This window comes from Budorcas taxicolor, chromosome 20, assembly GCF_023091745.1.
Source record: "Budorcas taxicolor isolate Tak-1 chromosome 20, Takin1.1, whole genome shotgun sequence".
Lineage (NCBI taxonomy): Eukaryota > Metazoa > Chordata > Mammalia > Artiodactyla > Bovidae > Budorcas > Budorcas taxicolor.
In genome coordinates this window covers 70781265-70798437 of record NC_068929.1, presented here as the reverse complement: position 1 = coordinate 70798437, position 17173 = coordinate 70781265, and the positions used below count along the sequence as shown (strand labels likewise).

General features: G+C 47.9%; 1 protein-coding gene across 1 annotated transcript in view; it reads left to right on the top strand.

The window, feature by feature from the left end:
- ADAMTS16 (ADAM metallopeptidase with thrombospondin type 1 motif 16) overlaps positions 1–17173 on the top strand; it is a 171442-nt gene that overhangs the window by 119164 nt on the left and 35105 nt on the right. The window contains exon 17 of the mRNA XM_052659111.1: positions 6909–7035. Within this exon, the coding sequence (XP_052515071.1) occupies positions 6909–7035 (127 nt within the window). The remainder of the gene's footprint in view (positions 1–6908; positions 7036–17173) is intronic.

Sequence of the window (17173 nt, the reverse complement as noted above, 5' to 3'; positions counted from 1 at the left end):
AGCGGGGTGAGCACAGTTGCAGCTTGTTATGCTTGAGGATAAGCTCCTCTCCCAAATATCAGCTTCTGGATTCACTGTTTTCTCTTTCCTGACATACTGACTTCTGCTTCACGTGTTTGTATGCATCCAAATATATTGATGTCTGTTCATTTTCTAGTATGTTGACTTCTCTTCCAATCTATATAATTCCTTCTTTCTGCTTCCTTGAAAGTAAAAGTGAAAGTCGCTCAGTTGTGTCTGATTCTTTGCGACCCTATGGACTATACAGTCCATGGAATTCTCCAGGCTGTATTACTGGAGTGGGGAGCTGTTCCCTTCTCCAGGCGATCTTCCCAACCCAGAGATCGAACCCAGGTCTCCTGCATTGCAGGAAGATTCTTTGCCATTGAGCCACCAGGGAAGTCCTTGAGCTATCCTTTTTTCTAACACCAGAATTAAGTATTAGATTCATTTATTTCCATTCATACCTATCTTTATCACTGTAGGTATTTAAGGCTGTGAAATACCCCCTGGATCTTACTTTGAGCTACACACCATAAATTCTGTTTTATAGCATTTTTGTCATTGTCATTTTCTTAAATGAATTTTGCTATGAATCTGATGACCACTGTCCTGTTTTGATCTTGTTTCTAGGAATTACTAAAGATTTCCAAGCAACGCTTTACATTTCCCCTTTCTCTTTTCCTAAGCATATACTTTCTTCCTTATCTGCTTGTGGTCTATCAATGCCCTCAACCAAAGGCTGCGCTGTTCCCTAGAAGGAGCATTTGGATATGTGTGCAGGCATGTTAGTTGCCATGGGTTGCTATTGGCATCTAGTGGGCAGGATCCAGGGATGCTAAACATTTTACAACATGGCAACCGTGCTGCACAGCAAATAATATTTTAACCTAAAATGCCAATAGTGCCCCACTAGGAAAAGTGAGAGGTCTCCAATGTCACCAGCTTAAAAAAGTAACTGGCCGAGTCAGAAGTTAGAAATGTGTTGGGCAAATTCCCTTTAGGTTATATTTTTCCTATCATGTTGTTACTAAAATTATTCCAGGAGTGACTAGATCTGGATTTCCCTCTTATCCAATTAATAGGTAAAAGCTTGGGACTTGACTGGCACCAAAGTCAGAAAAACATCTCCACCAAGAAGGAAAAGTGAATATGTTAATACAGGACACTTCTGTTTCTGTTTCAAAGCAAAGCAATTTCCTGCTTGCTTGACCGAGAGCCTGTACCCTGCTCATCAGGATCATTTGGCCTAACTCTTTGTTAAGACTTGAGCATAAGAATGTCTCATGAATGTCACGTCTTCAGTCTCAAAACTGGAAACCAAACCAAAGCCATTATTCACAGAGTCACACCAAAAGTGCCAGAAGACTTTGGTTAGAAACTTCTAAAATGAACTTTTAAGTGGACATGTACGTGGAGAGAAAAGTTTAATTTTCCTTCTCTACTCGTTAGAACTGACCTCCAACAGGTTTAAAAACTGGTACTCTTGTTCAGTATGTCCCCCCTATAAATTGGGTCACTAAGATTAGAAAGGATAGCTTTAAGGGAGTTTACAACATTCACTACAGAACAGCTTTAAAGTAACATCTGTTTCTTTTTTTTGAATTTAATAGTCTCTTATTCCCTGTTCGCAAGTGGAAAAATAAGTTCATAAAATACCAATTCAGATTTCATCGCTGCACTGATACATAGGGTGAATCATCAAAATTGTGTTCAGTTCTTCCCAAGTACTGTAGAATATAGAATATGCCTATATGCCTATATTTTGACGGTTTCTTGTCAAGCATTATTAAATCACTAGGCTTCCCCTGGTGGCTCAGTGGTAAAGAATCTGCCTGCAATGCAGAAGACCCAGGTTCGATCCCTGGGTTGGGAAGATCCCCTGGGGCAGGGCATGGCAACCTACTCCAGTATTCTTGCCTGGAGAATCCCATGGACAGAGGAGCCTGGCGGGCTACAGTCCATGGGGTCACAAAGGGTCAGACGCGCCTGAGCACACAGCACATTAAGTCACTACAGTCGTCACTCTTACTGGTTCCAGGATACCCCACAGATACCAACTATATAAATAAAATGGTGTAGTATTTGCAATAAACAGTGCACCCCCAAATACTTCTAAAATCATCTCTAGATTACTTATAATACCTAATATAATATAAATGCTACAAGTGTGAAAATGAAAGTTTTAGTCGCTCAGCGGTTGATTCTCTGCGACCCCATGGACGGTAGCCCACCAGGCTCCTCTGTCCATGGGATTCTCCAGGCAGGAATACTGGAGTGGGTTGCCGTGCCCTCGCCAAGGGGATTTTCCCGACCCAGAGCTCGAACCTGAGCCTCATGCATTGCAGGTGGACTCTTTATCATCTGAGTCACCAGGGAAATCCAAAATGATACACAAATAGTTGTAAATAAAGGGAAATGTTGTATAAAAGTTACTGGCATGTAGCAATGCAAGTTTGGTTTTTGGAACTTTCTCGAATATTTTCCCCAGTTTTCTCCATCTGTAGTTGGTTGAATAAGCAGATTTGGAACACTTGGACAGGGAGAGGTGACTTGATCTTAGAACTTACTGAATCTAATGAAATTGGCCAATGGCTGATAAACCACTTAACAAGTGTGGGAACAAATTAATCTATGCAGGCTGCACTCTCTGCCCTCTGGAAATTTGATCTAAGTGATCAAATTATATGCATATGGGCTTCCCTGGTGGCTCAGCTGGTAAAGAATCCGCCTGCAATGCAGGAGACCTCAGTTCAATTACTGGGTCAGGAAGATCCCCTGGGGAAAAGGGATAGGCTCCCCAATCCACTATTCTTAGCCTTCCCTGGTGGCTCAGCTGGTAAAGAATCTGCCTGCAATGCAGGAGACCTGGGTTCGATCTCTGGTTTGGGAAGTTCCCCTGGAGGAAGATGTGGCAACCCACTCCAGTATTCTTGCCTGGAGAATCCCCATGGACAGAGGAGTTTGACGGGCTGCAGTCCATTCAGTCGCAAAGAGTTGGACACAACTGAACAACTAAGCAAACACACAGAGCATTTATATATCTCAACCAAACTTGTCACCAGCTTCACCATAAAAAGAAATGCAAGAAGGCAAAGTGGTTGTCTGAGGAGGCCTTAAAAATAGCAGAAGCAGAAGAGATTAAGAAGAGGTGGCAAGAATACACAGAAAAACTATACAAAAAAGGTCTTAATGACCCAGATAACCATGACGGGATGGTCACTTACCTAGACCCAGACATCCTGGAGTGTGAAGTCAAGTGGGCCTTAGGAAGCATCACTACGAACAAAGCTAGTGGAGGTGATGGAATTCCAGCTGAGCTGTTTAAAGTCTTTAAAGATGACGCAGCTGAAGTGCTGCACTCAATATGCAAAAAAGTTTGGAACACTCAGCAGTAGCAACAGGACTCAAAAAGATCAGTTTTCATTCCAGTCCCAGAGAAGGGCAGTGCCAAACAATGTCCAAACTGCCGTAAAATCATGCTCATTTCACATGTTAGTAAGGTTATGCTCAAAATCCTTCAGGTTAGACTTTAGCAGTATGTGAAGCAATGGCACCCCACTCCAGTACTCTTGCCTGGAAAATCCCATGGATGGAGGAGCCTGGTAGGCTGCAGTCCATGGGGTCACTAAGAGTCGGACACGACTGAGCGACTTCCCTTTCACTTTTCACTTTCATGCATTGGAGAAGGAAATGGCAACCCACTCCAGTGTTCTTGCCTGGAGAATCCCAGGGATGGGGGAGCCTGGTGGGCTGTCATCTATGGGGTCGCACAGAGTCGGACATGACTGAAGCGACTTAGCAGCAGCAGCAGCAGCAGCAGCAGAACTGAGAACTTCCAGATGTACAAGCTGGATTTAGAAAAGGCAGAGGAACCAGAAATTGCCAACATCCGTTGGCTCATAGAAAAAGCAAGGGGATTCCAGAGAAACATCTGCTTCATCAACTATGCTAAAGCGTTTGACTGTGTGGATCATAACAAACTGTGGAAAATTCTGAAAGAGATAAAAGTATCAGACCACCTTACCTGTCTCCTGAGAAACCTGTCTGCAGATCAAGAAGCAACATGGAGGAAAGGACGTGGAACAAAGGACTGGTTCAAAATTGGGAAAGGAGTATGTCTATGCTGTATATTGTCACCCCGCTGATTTAACTTACACGCAGAGTACATCATGCGAAATGGCAGACTGGCTGAATCACAAGCTAGAATCGAGGATGCCGGGAGAAAAATCAATAACCTCAGATATGCAGATGGTACCACTTTAATGGCAGAAAGTGAAGAGGAACTAAAGAGCCTCTTGATAAGGGTGAAAAAAGGAGCGAAAAAACTGGCCTAAAACTTAACATTCAGAAAACGAAGATCATAGCCCCCATTCCTGTCAACTCACAGCAAATAGATGGAGAAAAAGTGGAAACAGTGACAAACTTTATTTTCTTCAGCTCCAAAATCACTGCGGATGGTGACTGTAGCCATGAAATTAAAAGATGCTTGCTTCTTGGAAGGAAAGCTATGTCAAACCTAGAAAGCGTCCTTAAAAGCAGAGACATCACTTTGCCAACAAAGGTCCGTATAGTCAAAGCTACGGTTTCTCCAGTAGTCATGTACAGATGTGAGAGTTGGACCATAAAGAAGGTTGAGCACTGAAGAATTGATGTTTTTGAACTGTGGTGCTGGGGAAGACTCTTGAGAGTCCCTTGGACTGCAAGGAGATCAACCCAGTCAATTCTAAAGGAAATAAACCCTGAATATTCATTGAAATGACTGATGCTGAAACTGAGGCTCCAATACTTTGGTCACCTGATGTGAGGAGGTGACTCACTGAAAAGACCCTGATGCTGGGAAAATCTGAGGGCAAGAGGAGAAAGGGGCAACAGAGGATGAGATGTTGGAGTTCATGGCAACCCACTCCAGTGTTCTTACCTGGAGGATCCCATGGACAGAGGAGCCTGGTGGGCTACAGTCCATGGGGTTGCAAAGAGTTGGACATGACTGAAGCAGTTGAGAGGGAGACCATCCTGGAAGGTTTCTGAACCCCATTATTTACAGGTTTCTATAGAGATTTTATTACACTGGCAGGATTATTAAATCGTTGGCCATTGGTAATTGAACTAAATCTCCAGCCCGTCTCCTCTTCCCAGAGGTCCGGGGTTGGGCTGCAAACCCTCTCATCACGCCTCAGTCTTTCTGGGGACCAGCTCCATCCATACACTGTGCGGGTCTCCCCCCCGCCCTCCCCCAACCAACCAGTCTGCTCAGCAGCTCACAAAGGAGACTCCAAAGGTTCTAGGAGCTGTTCCAAGAACCAGGAACAGACCAGGTATCCATCTTTTACTCTGTCACACCTGTGTAACAGGAGACAGTCAAGTGGCAGCTTCTGCTATTTCCTAGAGCAGCAGTTTTCAAAGTGTGGTCCGCGGGGCAGCAGCTCCTGGACACTGAGCACGTGTTAGAAACTTACACTCTCAGGACACATCCCAGGCCTGCCGGATCCAAGGCTCTGGAAGTGGCCGGGAGGGTGTTTAAGCTTACGAGAGGTTCAGATGTACACTCGAGTCTGAGAACCCCTGAGCACGGGAAGGTGCTGGGTCAGAGCACAGGGTATGGACCTGCGTAGGGGGACAAGAGGACTGCCTCCAGGTGTGTCAGGGACAGCGGGTGAGGACCACGTTCCACGCACAGACACAGTTGTGGGTGGGGTCTGGGGGTCAGAGGACCAGGGGAGATGTCGGTACAAGAGGGAAGCATCGGGGCTGGAGGACAAGGCCGGGAGGTCTCCAGTTTAACGAGAAGAGCAGGCTTTTAATCTGGGAGCAGCGTGAGCGTGTGTGTGTGTGTGTGTGTGTGTAAGCCTGGAGGACAAGGCCGGGAGGTCTCCAGTTTAACGAGAAGAGCAGGCTTTTAATCTGGGAGCAGCGTGACCGTGTGTGTGTGTGTGTGTGTGTGTGTGTGTGTGTGTGTGTAAGCCTGGAGGACAAGGCCGGGAGGTCTCCAGTTTAACGAGAAGAGCAGGCTTTTAATCTGGGAGCAGCGTGAGCGTGTGTGTGTGTGTGTGTGTGTGTGTGTGTGTGTGTGTGTGTAAGCCTGGAGGACAAGGCTGGGAGGTCTCCAGTTTAACGAGAGAAGAGTGGGCTTTTACTCTGGGAGTGGCATGAGTGTGTGTGTAAAGGAAATATAGGTGGTATCAGTTAAACAGTGGACTCAGAGCGAGGCATGGGAGTGGGAATCAGAGGCTTACAAGACTGATCCCTTGACTACACAGAGACCACAGACCCCTGGAGAAGGGACTTCAGGAAAGCCTGCTCTGAATGCATGTTGATGGATTGTGTATCTCTTAGACAGCTGGCTCCGTGAGCCCAGGAGGCCAGCCTGGGGACGTCGGGGCTAAAACCAGATTGGGGGCAGATAGTTTCACCAAATATAAGTTGGCACCAATAGCGAGGCACACATTTAAAGATGTTAAAATGTAGGCAGGGTGGGGTACTTCTCTTGTGGTCCAGCGGTTAAGAATCCGCCTTCCAATGCAGGGGACAGGGGTTCAATTCCTGGTCCGGGAACTAAGATCCTATATGTCTCAGGGCAACTAAGCCTGTACAAGGCAACCTCTGAGCCACACACTCTGGAGGCCACACACCACAGTGAAGGGCCTGCGTGCAGCCAAAAATAAAAGCAGATATCTATGTTTTTAATGTAGGGGGAGAAACAAGGCGTCTCAGAACTGATGAAATCCACTAATAAAAATCATCAGGACAGACCAGAGAAGTGGAATATCATAGTCAGCCTAGTGTCATTCATGCAAAAGCAGGCTAACATGCAGGAAAAAGGTTTCCAGAGACGTCATTAGCTCTTGGCCTGCTTTTACCACGGGTCGTGTCGGTGAGTCTTCACCATGCATCCCTCTCTCCCTCAGGGCAGACAACCACGAGAGCAGGCTGCTACAGAGACCTGCGGGTCCCGGTGAACGCCTCCTTCTGCAGCCCCGACGCCCGGCCGGCCACAGGGGTCGTGCCCTGCAAGGTGTCTGCCTGTCCGCCCAGGTAAGAACTGCCGCGTCCCTCTGAACGAGCGTCAGGGGTTTGCAGGTATAATGCCCGCCCAGTCCTCGGGGCTCCTGAGCCTGGGGACGAGAAATGCTAACCACGGCCACGTGATCCGTGACAGCAGAAGCGAGAGGAGCAAGAGCTGCCTGAACGGATGAGCCACAGAAAGGGTGCTCGGGTGGGGGCGGGCCTGGCCAGTCTGGGCAGGGGCGCGGAAGGTCTCGGAGTGGACGGCGCTTGTTCTGGCTTTTTTCAGCTCAGGCTGTGGGAGGGGCAGCGGCCGTGGGCAGGGGAACTTTTTCCCACTGAGCCTCCGTGCCCTGCCCCGATGTCTCCTTTCCTTGCCAAGTGAAATGTGTTAGGAGAGCCCATGGTAAGGCCTGTCCCAGCTGTCTGGGGAGGGTGGACCCTGTGCAAGTGCGGCAGCAGGTCTCGGCCATCTCGGTCACCCTTCCTGAGCACCGCCACCCCAACACGCTCCTCGAGAAAGCCCCGGTCCCCTGATTCAGGCGGGGGCAGGAGCCCAGGGGGCAGCCGAGGTCCTGCCCTGCCTCCCGCAGCCGTCACCCCCCAGGCTCATCCACGGTCTGTCTGCATCTCCCTGGCTTCATCATCACAGAGGGGTGGTCAAATGCATCCGAGAAACGTGTTTACAGAAGGGAAGCTCACTAGGCCCTTCTGACAGCCGAGGCACTCACCATGTCACGTGTGGCTTCAGGCGTCTTGATTTTAGAGACCCGCAGCAGCTGGCTTTGCTGAACTTGGCCTCAAAAGCAGAAAGCGGGGTTTTTGCGGGCTTCCCAGGTGGCACAGCGGGAAAGAATCCTCCTGCCAGGGCAGAGACAGAAGAGACACAGGCTCGAACCCTGGGTCAGGAAGATCCCCCTGGAGGAGGAGATGAACACTTTCCTTACAGTCTTCTTGCCTGGCGAATCCCATGCCCAGAGGAGCCTGGGCGGGCTACAGCCCACGGGGTGGCAAAGAGGCGAACATGACTGAGCACAAGGACCTATTATATTCTTCATGTTATATTGTATTATATTAGTACCCTCACCTTGTACTAATCAGGGCCGTGTGGGTCAAGGAAGTGTGGAGGGAATCCATGTGAGAGCTCTCACTCAGTCCAGGGCATGCGCTAAACACTCACTAAATCTTGGTTCTTTCCTTTTTTCCCCGGAAAGAAGAAACAAGTTCGCATTAGCTATTTACGTAGTCTCTGAGTCAGAAGCATCAATGACAAACAGAGGAGGAACTATGTTCCAGGCATCCGTCCCTGGGCACTGTCATATTACCCTACTGAACTGGGAAAATAGGTCTTGATTTTAAAGTTGTTCTGTTGTCCTATGTAAGACAGGTAGAAAGGTATGTAGGATACCTTTCTTTCTTGCCCAGAATACTGCCAGTTTTTCCTTCCTGGTTAAGTAAGCCGCACACCCAAGCTTTCTATTGACGCCGGGGAGAGCCTATGTCTTCCCTACTAGACTGCCTCTTGCAAGGCGTCCATCCACGGCCCTCTCAAGCGGAGCGTCCACCTCTACTCCGGACCCCGCAAAGCCCCGCCGCCACAGGGCACGGCTGCATGCTCAGCCTCCCCCCGCCTTTGGTTGACAGGGGAGGGGGCGCAGAGGATGGAGCCGGGAGCAATCTGCTGTTTCCTGCTCATGAGGGAGGCTCCCCGAAGGACCCCAGGACGGGGGCGGGGGCGGTTTAAAACATCTTAATCACAGGTCATCTTCTTTTTAACCTACGTGATCCAAAAAAAACAGCCCTGCTACTCCCCACTCCCCCGCCCGCCCCCCGCCCCCGGCGCCCCCATCGGTCTCCATCCACACGTGCGCACCTCCGCGTCTGGGGCGCACAAGGGCCCCGGGTGCGAACCCAGGTCGTAAATCTCCGCGGGCAGAAAGCCGGGAGTCCGGGAGCCTCCCAGCCTGGAGGAAGGTGATCTCAAATGTCTGCGAGGAGGGGGCCAGCGGGGGCACCCCGGCCTGGTCTTGGAGCATCAGCACTTCGTGGCCGAGCGAGGCCCCGCGCCGCCGCCTCCTCCGCGCGCCTGGAAGGAGGCTCTGCTGGCCCCGCGCGGACGGCAGCGCGCGGCGCTCCCCCGGCTCATTTAAGCGAGGATCAGGCATTTTTATGGCTTGCTTTTGATACATGAGCCATAAATCACACGCGTATTTATTTCGTTTCGATTTCTCAATTTATCTAAACGGAGCGGGTCTTCCTGTCCTTCCTCTTATCGCTGTTTCCCAAGCACAAGCGCTCACTGCACGCCTTCCTGGTCAACCGGCTGAAGGCAGAACGAGAGGAAATGCTTTCCAGATGGTAAAGGATGCGTCGCCTCTCTCTGCAGTGTTCTAGGGATGCAGAGGAAGGGTGTAGATAAAGCGCCTTGTCATCGATACCTCCTCCGCGTACAAACGGAGCCCTTCTCTGCTTTCCTCCCGCTTGGTCTTTGGATGGTCCTATCGTTTCTGTCTGTCTGCATTTTGCTGACTCCCACAAACCCATCAGCAGAACTGTTTCTCTTACAACCGAGATCCAGACGAGGGTGACTGCGTCCATTTGGTAGAAATGAGGGAGGAGTTGAGCAGGGGAACGCCATGTTCTAGTGATCATGAAGAACTAACGATCTTCTTACAGCAACACTGCCAGGGACAGGAGAGGGGGCAGTAACACTGGGCGTGCAATAAAGAAGGCTGAGCACCGGAAGAATTGATGCTTTCCAACTGTGGCGCTGGAGGAGACTCTTGAGAGTCCCTTGAACAGCAAGGAGATCCAACCAGTCAATCCTAAAGGAAATCAATCCTGAATATTCATTGGAAGGACTGATACTGAAGCTCCAATGTTTTGGCCACCTGATGCGCAGAGCCAACACATTGGAAAAGTCCCTGATGCTGAGAAAGACTGACGGCAGGAGAAGGGGGCCGACAGAGAAAGATGGTTGGATGGCATCACTGACGCAATGGGCATGAGTCTGAACACACTCTGGGAGATAATGAAGGCGCCTGGCACGCTGCAGTCCGTGGAGTCACAAAGAATCAGACATAACTGAGAAACTGAGCAACGGCAGTTTAGGTTTAAGCCTTGAAAATGCTCACACCCGGCAGTGTGCAGGTTCAGAGAAGGCAGTGGCACCCCACTCCAGTACTCTTGCCTGGAAAATCCCATGGACTGAGGAGCCTGGTGGGCTGCAGTCCATGGGGTTGCTAAGAATAGAACACGACTGAAGCGACTTAGCAGTAGCAGTGTGCAGGTTACCCAGGGGTGGAAAGGACCCTGGTCCCCGAGGTGGTCCGCATATGTGAAAGGGTTTAACTCCCAGGGTGGTAAGGAAGTATTTCAGTTCATTTGATTATCAGAGTGACTGGGAATAAACTAGCTCCAGGACCGGCTTGCTGGGCATGTTCCCTGCCCCATAGCTCAGGGCCCCGTGCTAGAAACGTTCCCCACTTGGTTTAGTTCTCCGATGCTTGAAATCCCTCGTGGTCTCGCACCTTGCACCGGATTCAACAAATGACAGAGCCGGTCCTCCCACCTAGCAGCCCAACTTCTGTTTCAACACCTTTTTCTGGAATCTTTGGGAATGGTACTAGACTGTTTCTTCCTTTAGTAAATCAATTACACGTCACATTTGAGTTTGGAGCACAACTTCATTTATTTTCAATTTAATGTTACTTATTGTTTGTTTGTTATATACATTTATTTATCTTTAATTGGGCGATGATTGTTTTACAATATTGTGTTGGTTCCTGCCATACAGCAACACGAATCAGTCACAGGCAGAGGTATGTCCCCTCCCTCTTGAACCGCCTTCCTGTTTCCCACTCCATCCCTCCCCTCTAGGTTGTCACGGCGCCGAGCTCGAGCTCCCTGCATCACACAGCAAATTCCCATGGCTACCCACTTTACGTTTGGTGATGTCTGTGTTTCCATGGTGCTCTCAAGTCGTCCCACCCTGTCCTTCTCTCGCTGTGTCCACAAGCCTGTCCTTTCTAGCTGTCTCTTTTCAAATCATGGATTTCTCTGGTGACATGCCAGTGGCGAGGAAGGATACAGGAGCCTTGGTACAGTTATCTTCTCCTGTTTTCTTTCCACTTATGGGATGAGCATCAGCTTTGCCGAACTTCAGAACACTTGCGGATGCGTGAAGCCGCAGTGAGGGGAGCTTTACAGAGCCCGCGTCCTCCAGGTGCCGCAGTTGCCTCTGCTGTTCTTCTGGACGGAGCCGACTCTGGCAGGGAACCTGGCGCTACATACGGTTCACGCCCACAGACGCCGCCTCCCTGAGGGGCCCTTCCTCTTCTTTAGAAACCTGTCCTCCCTCTGCTGCGCCCCCACTGAAAAGGCATCTAGCTGTCTCCTTTTAACCAGAGAAACCAAAAACGTTAGGCCATCTCTGTACTTGACAGTCTTTGGAGAACCATTCTGTGTCAAGTGCGAAGTTGCCAGTGCAGGGGCTGAGCATCGTGACTTGACTAGGTGCCTGCGTCATCACCTAGATGTGACAGGATCTCAGTGTAAAAGGGGGTGTCTTACTGTGTCTCCCCCAAGAAAGATGTGGCTGAACCAAAACAAGGAGGTTAGAATGCATTCAGGCTCATAAAGGTGTTTGTTACAATGCATCTGTAATGAACACCATCATAGTGATGTTTGTTGCAATGCATCCGTAATGAACACCAAGTTACAAATAAGGACAGACTAGTCCTAATCAAGGCTGACGTGACTTGTTTCCTCCGTCACTGAAATATTAAAATGGAAAAATCATTGCAGAAGTGGAACTATGGAAGTGAGCTAACTATTCAGATCTGGAGTCATCATTTCACACCGGAAACCTGCCTTATGTAGTTCCGTAGAATATTTTGGGTGTTTTTTTTGGGTGGTCTCCTTATTTGTCTCGCCTTTTGCTTGTTTTGCTTTGGTGCATGTTTGTGTGTTAGTATATGTGTGTGTGTGTTTTGTTGTTTTGCATATCTATCCATATGAGCAAAGGCAGAAGGGCACTTTGGGAATACTCTTCTATTTCTGGGAACTTACTTACAAAGGTTAAATAATACCTGTAATGTTCATAATACTTTTATTATTCTGGTCTTGAGACCTCAATATGATGAACTAAAATTCACCAAGTGTTCTAATAATACACATGACAGCATACGCTTCAAATATGTTGGAATAAAAATGAAAATAAAGCCTACGAATAGATACATAGAATACACAGATGATAGATGGAAAGGTAGATAGGTGGCAATTAGAAAGATAGTTGGTAAGTCATGTCCGACTCTTTGTGACCCTGTGGACTGAAGTACACCAAGCTCCCCTGTCCTGCACTTTCCCAGAGCTTGCTCAAACTCATGTCCATTGATTCAGTGATGCCATCCAACCATCTCATTCTGTGTCATTCTCTTCTCCTCCTGCCCTCAATCTTTCTCAACACAGGTAGGTAGATCTATAGATACATAGAATCAGTTCAGTTCAGTCGCTCAGTCATGTCCAACTCTTTGTGACCCCATGGACCGCAGCACGCCAGGCCTCCCTGTCCATCACCAAATCCCAGAGTCCACCCAAACTCATGTCCATCAAGTCGGTGATGCCATCCAGCCATCTCATCCTCTGTCATCCCCTTCTCCTCCTGCCCCCAGTCCTTCCCAGAATCAGGGTCTTTTCCAATGAGTCAAGACTTTGCATGAGGTGGCCAAAGTATTGTAGTTTCAGCTTCAACATCAGTCCTTCCAATGAACACCCAGGGCTGATCTCCTTTAGGATGGACTGGTTGCATCTCCTTGCAGTCCAAGGGACTCTCCAGAGTCTTCTCCACCACCACAGTTCAAAAGCATCAATTTTTTGGCACTCAGCTTTCTTCATAATCCAACTCTCACATCCATACATGACCACAGGAAAAACCACAGTCTTGACCAGATGGACCTTTGTTGACAAAGTAATGTCTCTGCTTTTTAATATGCTGTCTAGGTTGGTCATAACTTTCCTTCCAAGGAGTAAGCGTCTTTTAGTTTCATGGCTGCAGTCACCATCTGCAGTGATTTTGGAGCCCCCAAAAATAAAGTCTGACGCTGTTTTCACTGGTTCCGCATCTATTTGCCGTGACATGATGGGACCAGATGCCATGATCTTCGTTTTCTGAATGTTGAGCTTTAAGCCAACTTTTTCACTCTCCTCCTTCACTTTCATCAAGAGGCTTTTTAGTTCCTCTTCACTTTCTGCCACAAGGGTGGTGTCATCTGCATATCTGAGGTGATTGATACAAATAAAATAGACTTTACTAAAAATCTATAGGAGCCTGTGTATATTCACTGCAAGTGTCCAATCAGGTCTTCTGGAAATATTGGTTGAAAACTGAGGCTTCACTCAGAGTCACATCTTTCTGGGAGGAGAACTCAGTATGTTGTTTTTTAAGTAAGGTTAGACACCATTGTTTCACTGTCTGATCCATGAATTACTTGCAATGATTGTGGTTTTGCATTTCTAAATTTATTGAGGCTTCAGGGTGAATTTTTTGTTATTTCAGATGTTACTACATCGAGATCAAAGAAAGAGTTAAAAAGTATGTCATTTTTAGCATTTCCAAGATTTCTGTTCTGCCTTAGGCATGGGAGTTTTTACAGATATTTTCTGTGAGAATGAAGGAATGTGTGTTTTGTGTTGTATTCGGGTTATTTATATGACAGATCAGGCTTCTTCTTTATCCAAATATGTTCCATCTCGTATGTCTGTTTCTGAGAGAAACACTTTAAAATCTCACATTAGGATTGTTTATTTTTCTGTTTCTGCTATTAATTTTGCTTTATAGTTAACATTAAAATTCTACTTTATGTTGTTAGGTAGGGGTCTAGTTTCTGCATGAATTTTCTTTATATTGAACAATAGCCGTGCTTACTCCTAATGCTGCTTTTTCCCAATATTCCTGATATCACTTTAATGGATGATCTATTTTTTTTCACTGACCTTGTGGCACGAGGCTACCTCTACTTGTTTTTGGCCTGCCTTACATTTCTTCATTCTCTTTATTTTTAAATAGCTCTGTTATTAGGTTTCTCTTCACCTTGAATACTTTTCTGTTGGATTTTGAATTTATCCAATCAAGCATATCTTTTACCTGCGAGCTTAGCTTGTCTACATGAGATGCAGCTGCTCGCGTATTATTATAAATCTAGGTCAGGATTTAGGATTTGAGTCTCCGTCGTCTTTGCGTCTGGCCACTTCCTGCCTGTTCTCTAATGAATCTGTACAATTCTCTTTCTACTCTTTTACGGCCTCTACTGTAGGAAATCCTCCCTTCTCTCCTTCTTTCACTTCACCCCTGCTTTTTGATATAGATAAATAACACAGACAGCCACGTAAATTAGTGTATCTTTAAAAATACCTTCAGGTTGCCCACACACGATCATTATGAAGCTCTCCGCAATCAGGGAGTTATAGAAAAAGCTAAGTGCTCTGTGACAGAGCTCACATTGGAGTGAAGCCCCTTACCGATGGGCCGCGCAGTGTTGCTAGAGTTCTCTGGGTGCATTCTCTGAGGAGGGCGAGAAGGCAGACAAAAGACACCTGTGGGGAGCGGCAGGGTCCAAGTGTGCACCGCCTGGGAGGCAGGGCCTCTCGCCTCCTGCACCTCGAGTGTTGGTAAAATTTAGGAAGGTTTGGATCATCAGCACCACGTGAGCCTGTCCAGTGGAGGCGGGGGGTGAGCAAAGACGTGGGATTTCCAGAGAGGCGAGAGAGCAGATCAGGTGAGAACGGGCCCGTCCCTGGTGAATCTCGCCATAAAAGACAGAAGAAACTGCACCTGGAAATGGTCACAAAACCAAGGGGTGGCTGCTTCCTGCCTTCCCGTGGGAGAGCTGGTGCGCTGAGCCGTGCAGCTTTGGGAATGACCAGGGAGGGGACAGAGAGCAGCTGTGAGGGTGAGGCCCTGGCAGGAACAGGGACACGCCCAGGCAAGTGGCGGCCGGGTGGATGCTGAGAAAGCGCCTGCCACTTTGCTTTTGTCTTTCCAGTGGGGAGAAAATAGCTAAGCATTTCTGTTACTGACCTCAGGTCTGGCTGCTCACCGCTTGAAAGCCAATACTCCAGAGACAAGTGTCGGTACAAAGGAAAGTTTGCTTTATTCAGGAGGCCGGCAACCTGGGAAGAAGGTGGACCCAGGTCCAAAGGCCAACGCCCCACTGCCGGTCACAGGGAAGAGCTTTAAAGGGTGGGTGTTTCGGGGATGCACAGGAGGAAGGGGGCTACACGCCACACAGTACAGTCGGCTCTTGACAGTCATCTTGGAAGTTAGTCACCTGTGATCTGATCAGTGTCATCTTAGTTGTTTTAAGTACAGTCGGTCTTCAGTTCCTGGGGTGGTTCGTTCCCAGTTCTTGGGATCATGCAAGACAGAGCAGCGATGGCTCCGGTCATGGCTACCGTCTGATCATCACGTAGGCAACTCCTTCCACTCGGTGGGGATTTTGGAATCTACACAGCAGCTCAAAGTACACAGTCTAAAACAGTATCCAGCCCTGAGGAGGAGCGGAAGGTCCGTGACTTCGTATAATGGTTAAACTATTAGCAATACGATTTTGTCTTTTTTGGTCTTTCTTTGTTCAGGATTTTTGTCACTTCTCTGATGAGATTTACTCTTGGGCTAAGGTTTTTCTGCAAGCAAGAGTCGGGTAGAGGAGGGGGGTATCTGTCCTGGGAAGGCCCCGCAGGGTCCTGCTCCATTACACCACCAGGGAGTCGGGAAAGCAGCCTGCTGCCTTGAAGGGAAGGAGAAGGCGAGATGGGCAGTGCCCTGGCCAGCCATGTGAGTCAGGCGGGCACTTCCCTGAGTGCACACTTGGGCCTGCAGGTCCTACAGTGAGCCTAATCACACAGGTCATGGGTACAAGTGTGGTGGTCAGAGTTAGCTCAATAAGAATTGGGATAAAAAGAAAAAAGAAAATTCAAGAAGATGAAAGCATTAGTTGCCTCCAGTCATGTCCAAACTCTTTGCAACCCCATGGACTACAGCCTGCCAGGCTCCTCTGTCTATGGAATTCTCCAGGCAAGAATACTGGAGTGGGTTGCCATGCCCTCCTCCAGGGGATCTTACCCACCCAGGGATCAAATCTGCTGCTCTTGAGTCTCCTGCATTGGCAGACAGGTTCTTTACCTCTAGCACCACCTGGGAAGCCCTTAGGAAGCCTGTCTCCTTATTTTGTTTTAATGTATGAGAAGTCCAAGGCCATAGCATCAGACAAATCCCTGAACCTTCTCTTCAGAGGTAACATGCAACCTACCCTGCTATCCCAGATTCAGAAGTCAGCATGAACCTGGGACAGGCAAGAGGGGATGTGGCCTTTATTTCTTTCCTAAAGATGAGCCCACAAGTCTGAAATGAGCAGGTCAAGGGGGAGGGAGTGGAAGAAGGCAAAGGTGGCATCTCCCTGTAGCCCTCCTGAGGGCTGCGCCCCTCCACCCCTTTAGAAAGTCTGCACTCTGGGCTGGAGGGATCTCAGCTTCACATCTGTCTCCATAGCAACCTCTGCAGAGGGTGGGCTTCTGACTCATAGAGGCCCCATATGGTTCTTTAAGGTTTCAGACCAAACTTGCAAGATGATACCACATGGTAAAGTGAGACATGGTACTTTTCTGCTCCCTGAAAAGCTACCTGAGTTATTTTGGAAGAAAAATTCTTTTTTTTTTCCTCCATTATAATCCTCCTTTTTGCCTGCCTTCCTCACCCCACCCCACCTCACCCCCACCACCTTAAAAATACTTTCACTAAATTAAAAAAAAAAAAAATCACCGACCTTCTAGGACTAGGAAAATTGAGCAAATGAGTATAGTGAACTCATGTAACCTTGAAAGAGCTTTAGAGGGCAGCCAAACTAATTGACTAGAATTTGATACAGGAGTTTAATCACTTATTTTGCAGTTCACATTAGAATTTTCTTAAAAATTCAGGTTAGTTTTGATGGACTTTTGATGTCTTGTCATTCCAGAGTCATCTACAAGCCACATGGTTTTGCCAAGCATATTCACCAGCTGTGGTGACTTTATGACATTAAAGTCTCAGAGAAAAGGGAGATATATTCATTCATTTTAGCATGTGGCTATAAGATATTGTGACAATATGAATATCATCACTGAATCTTAG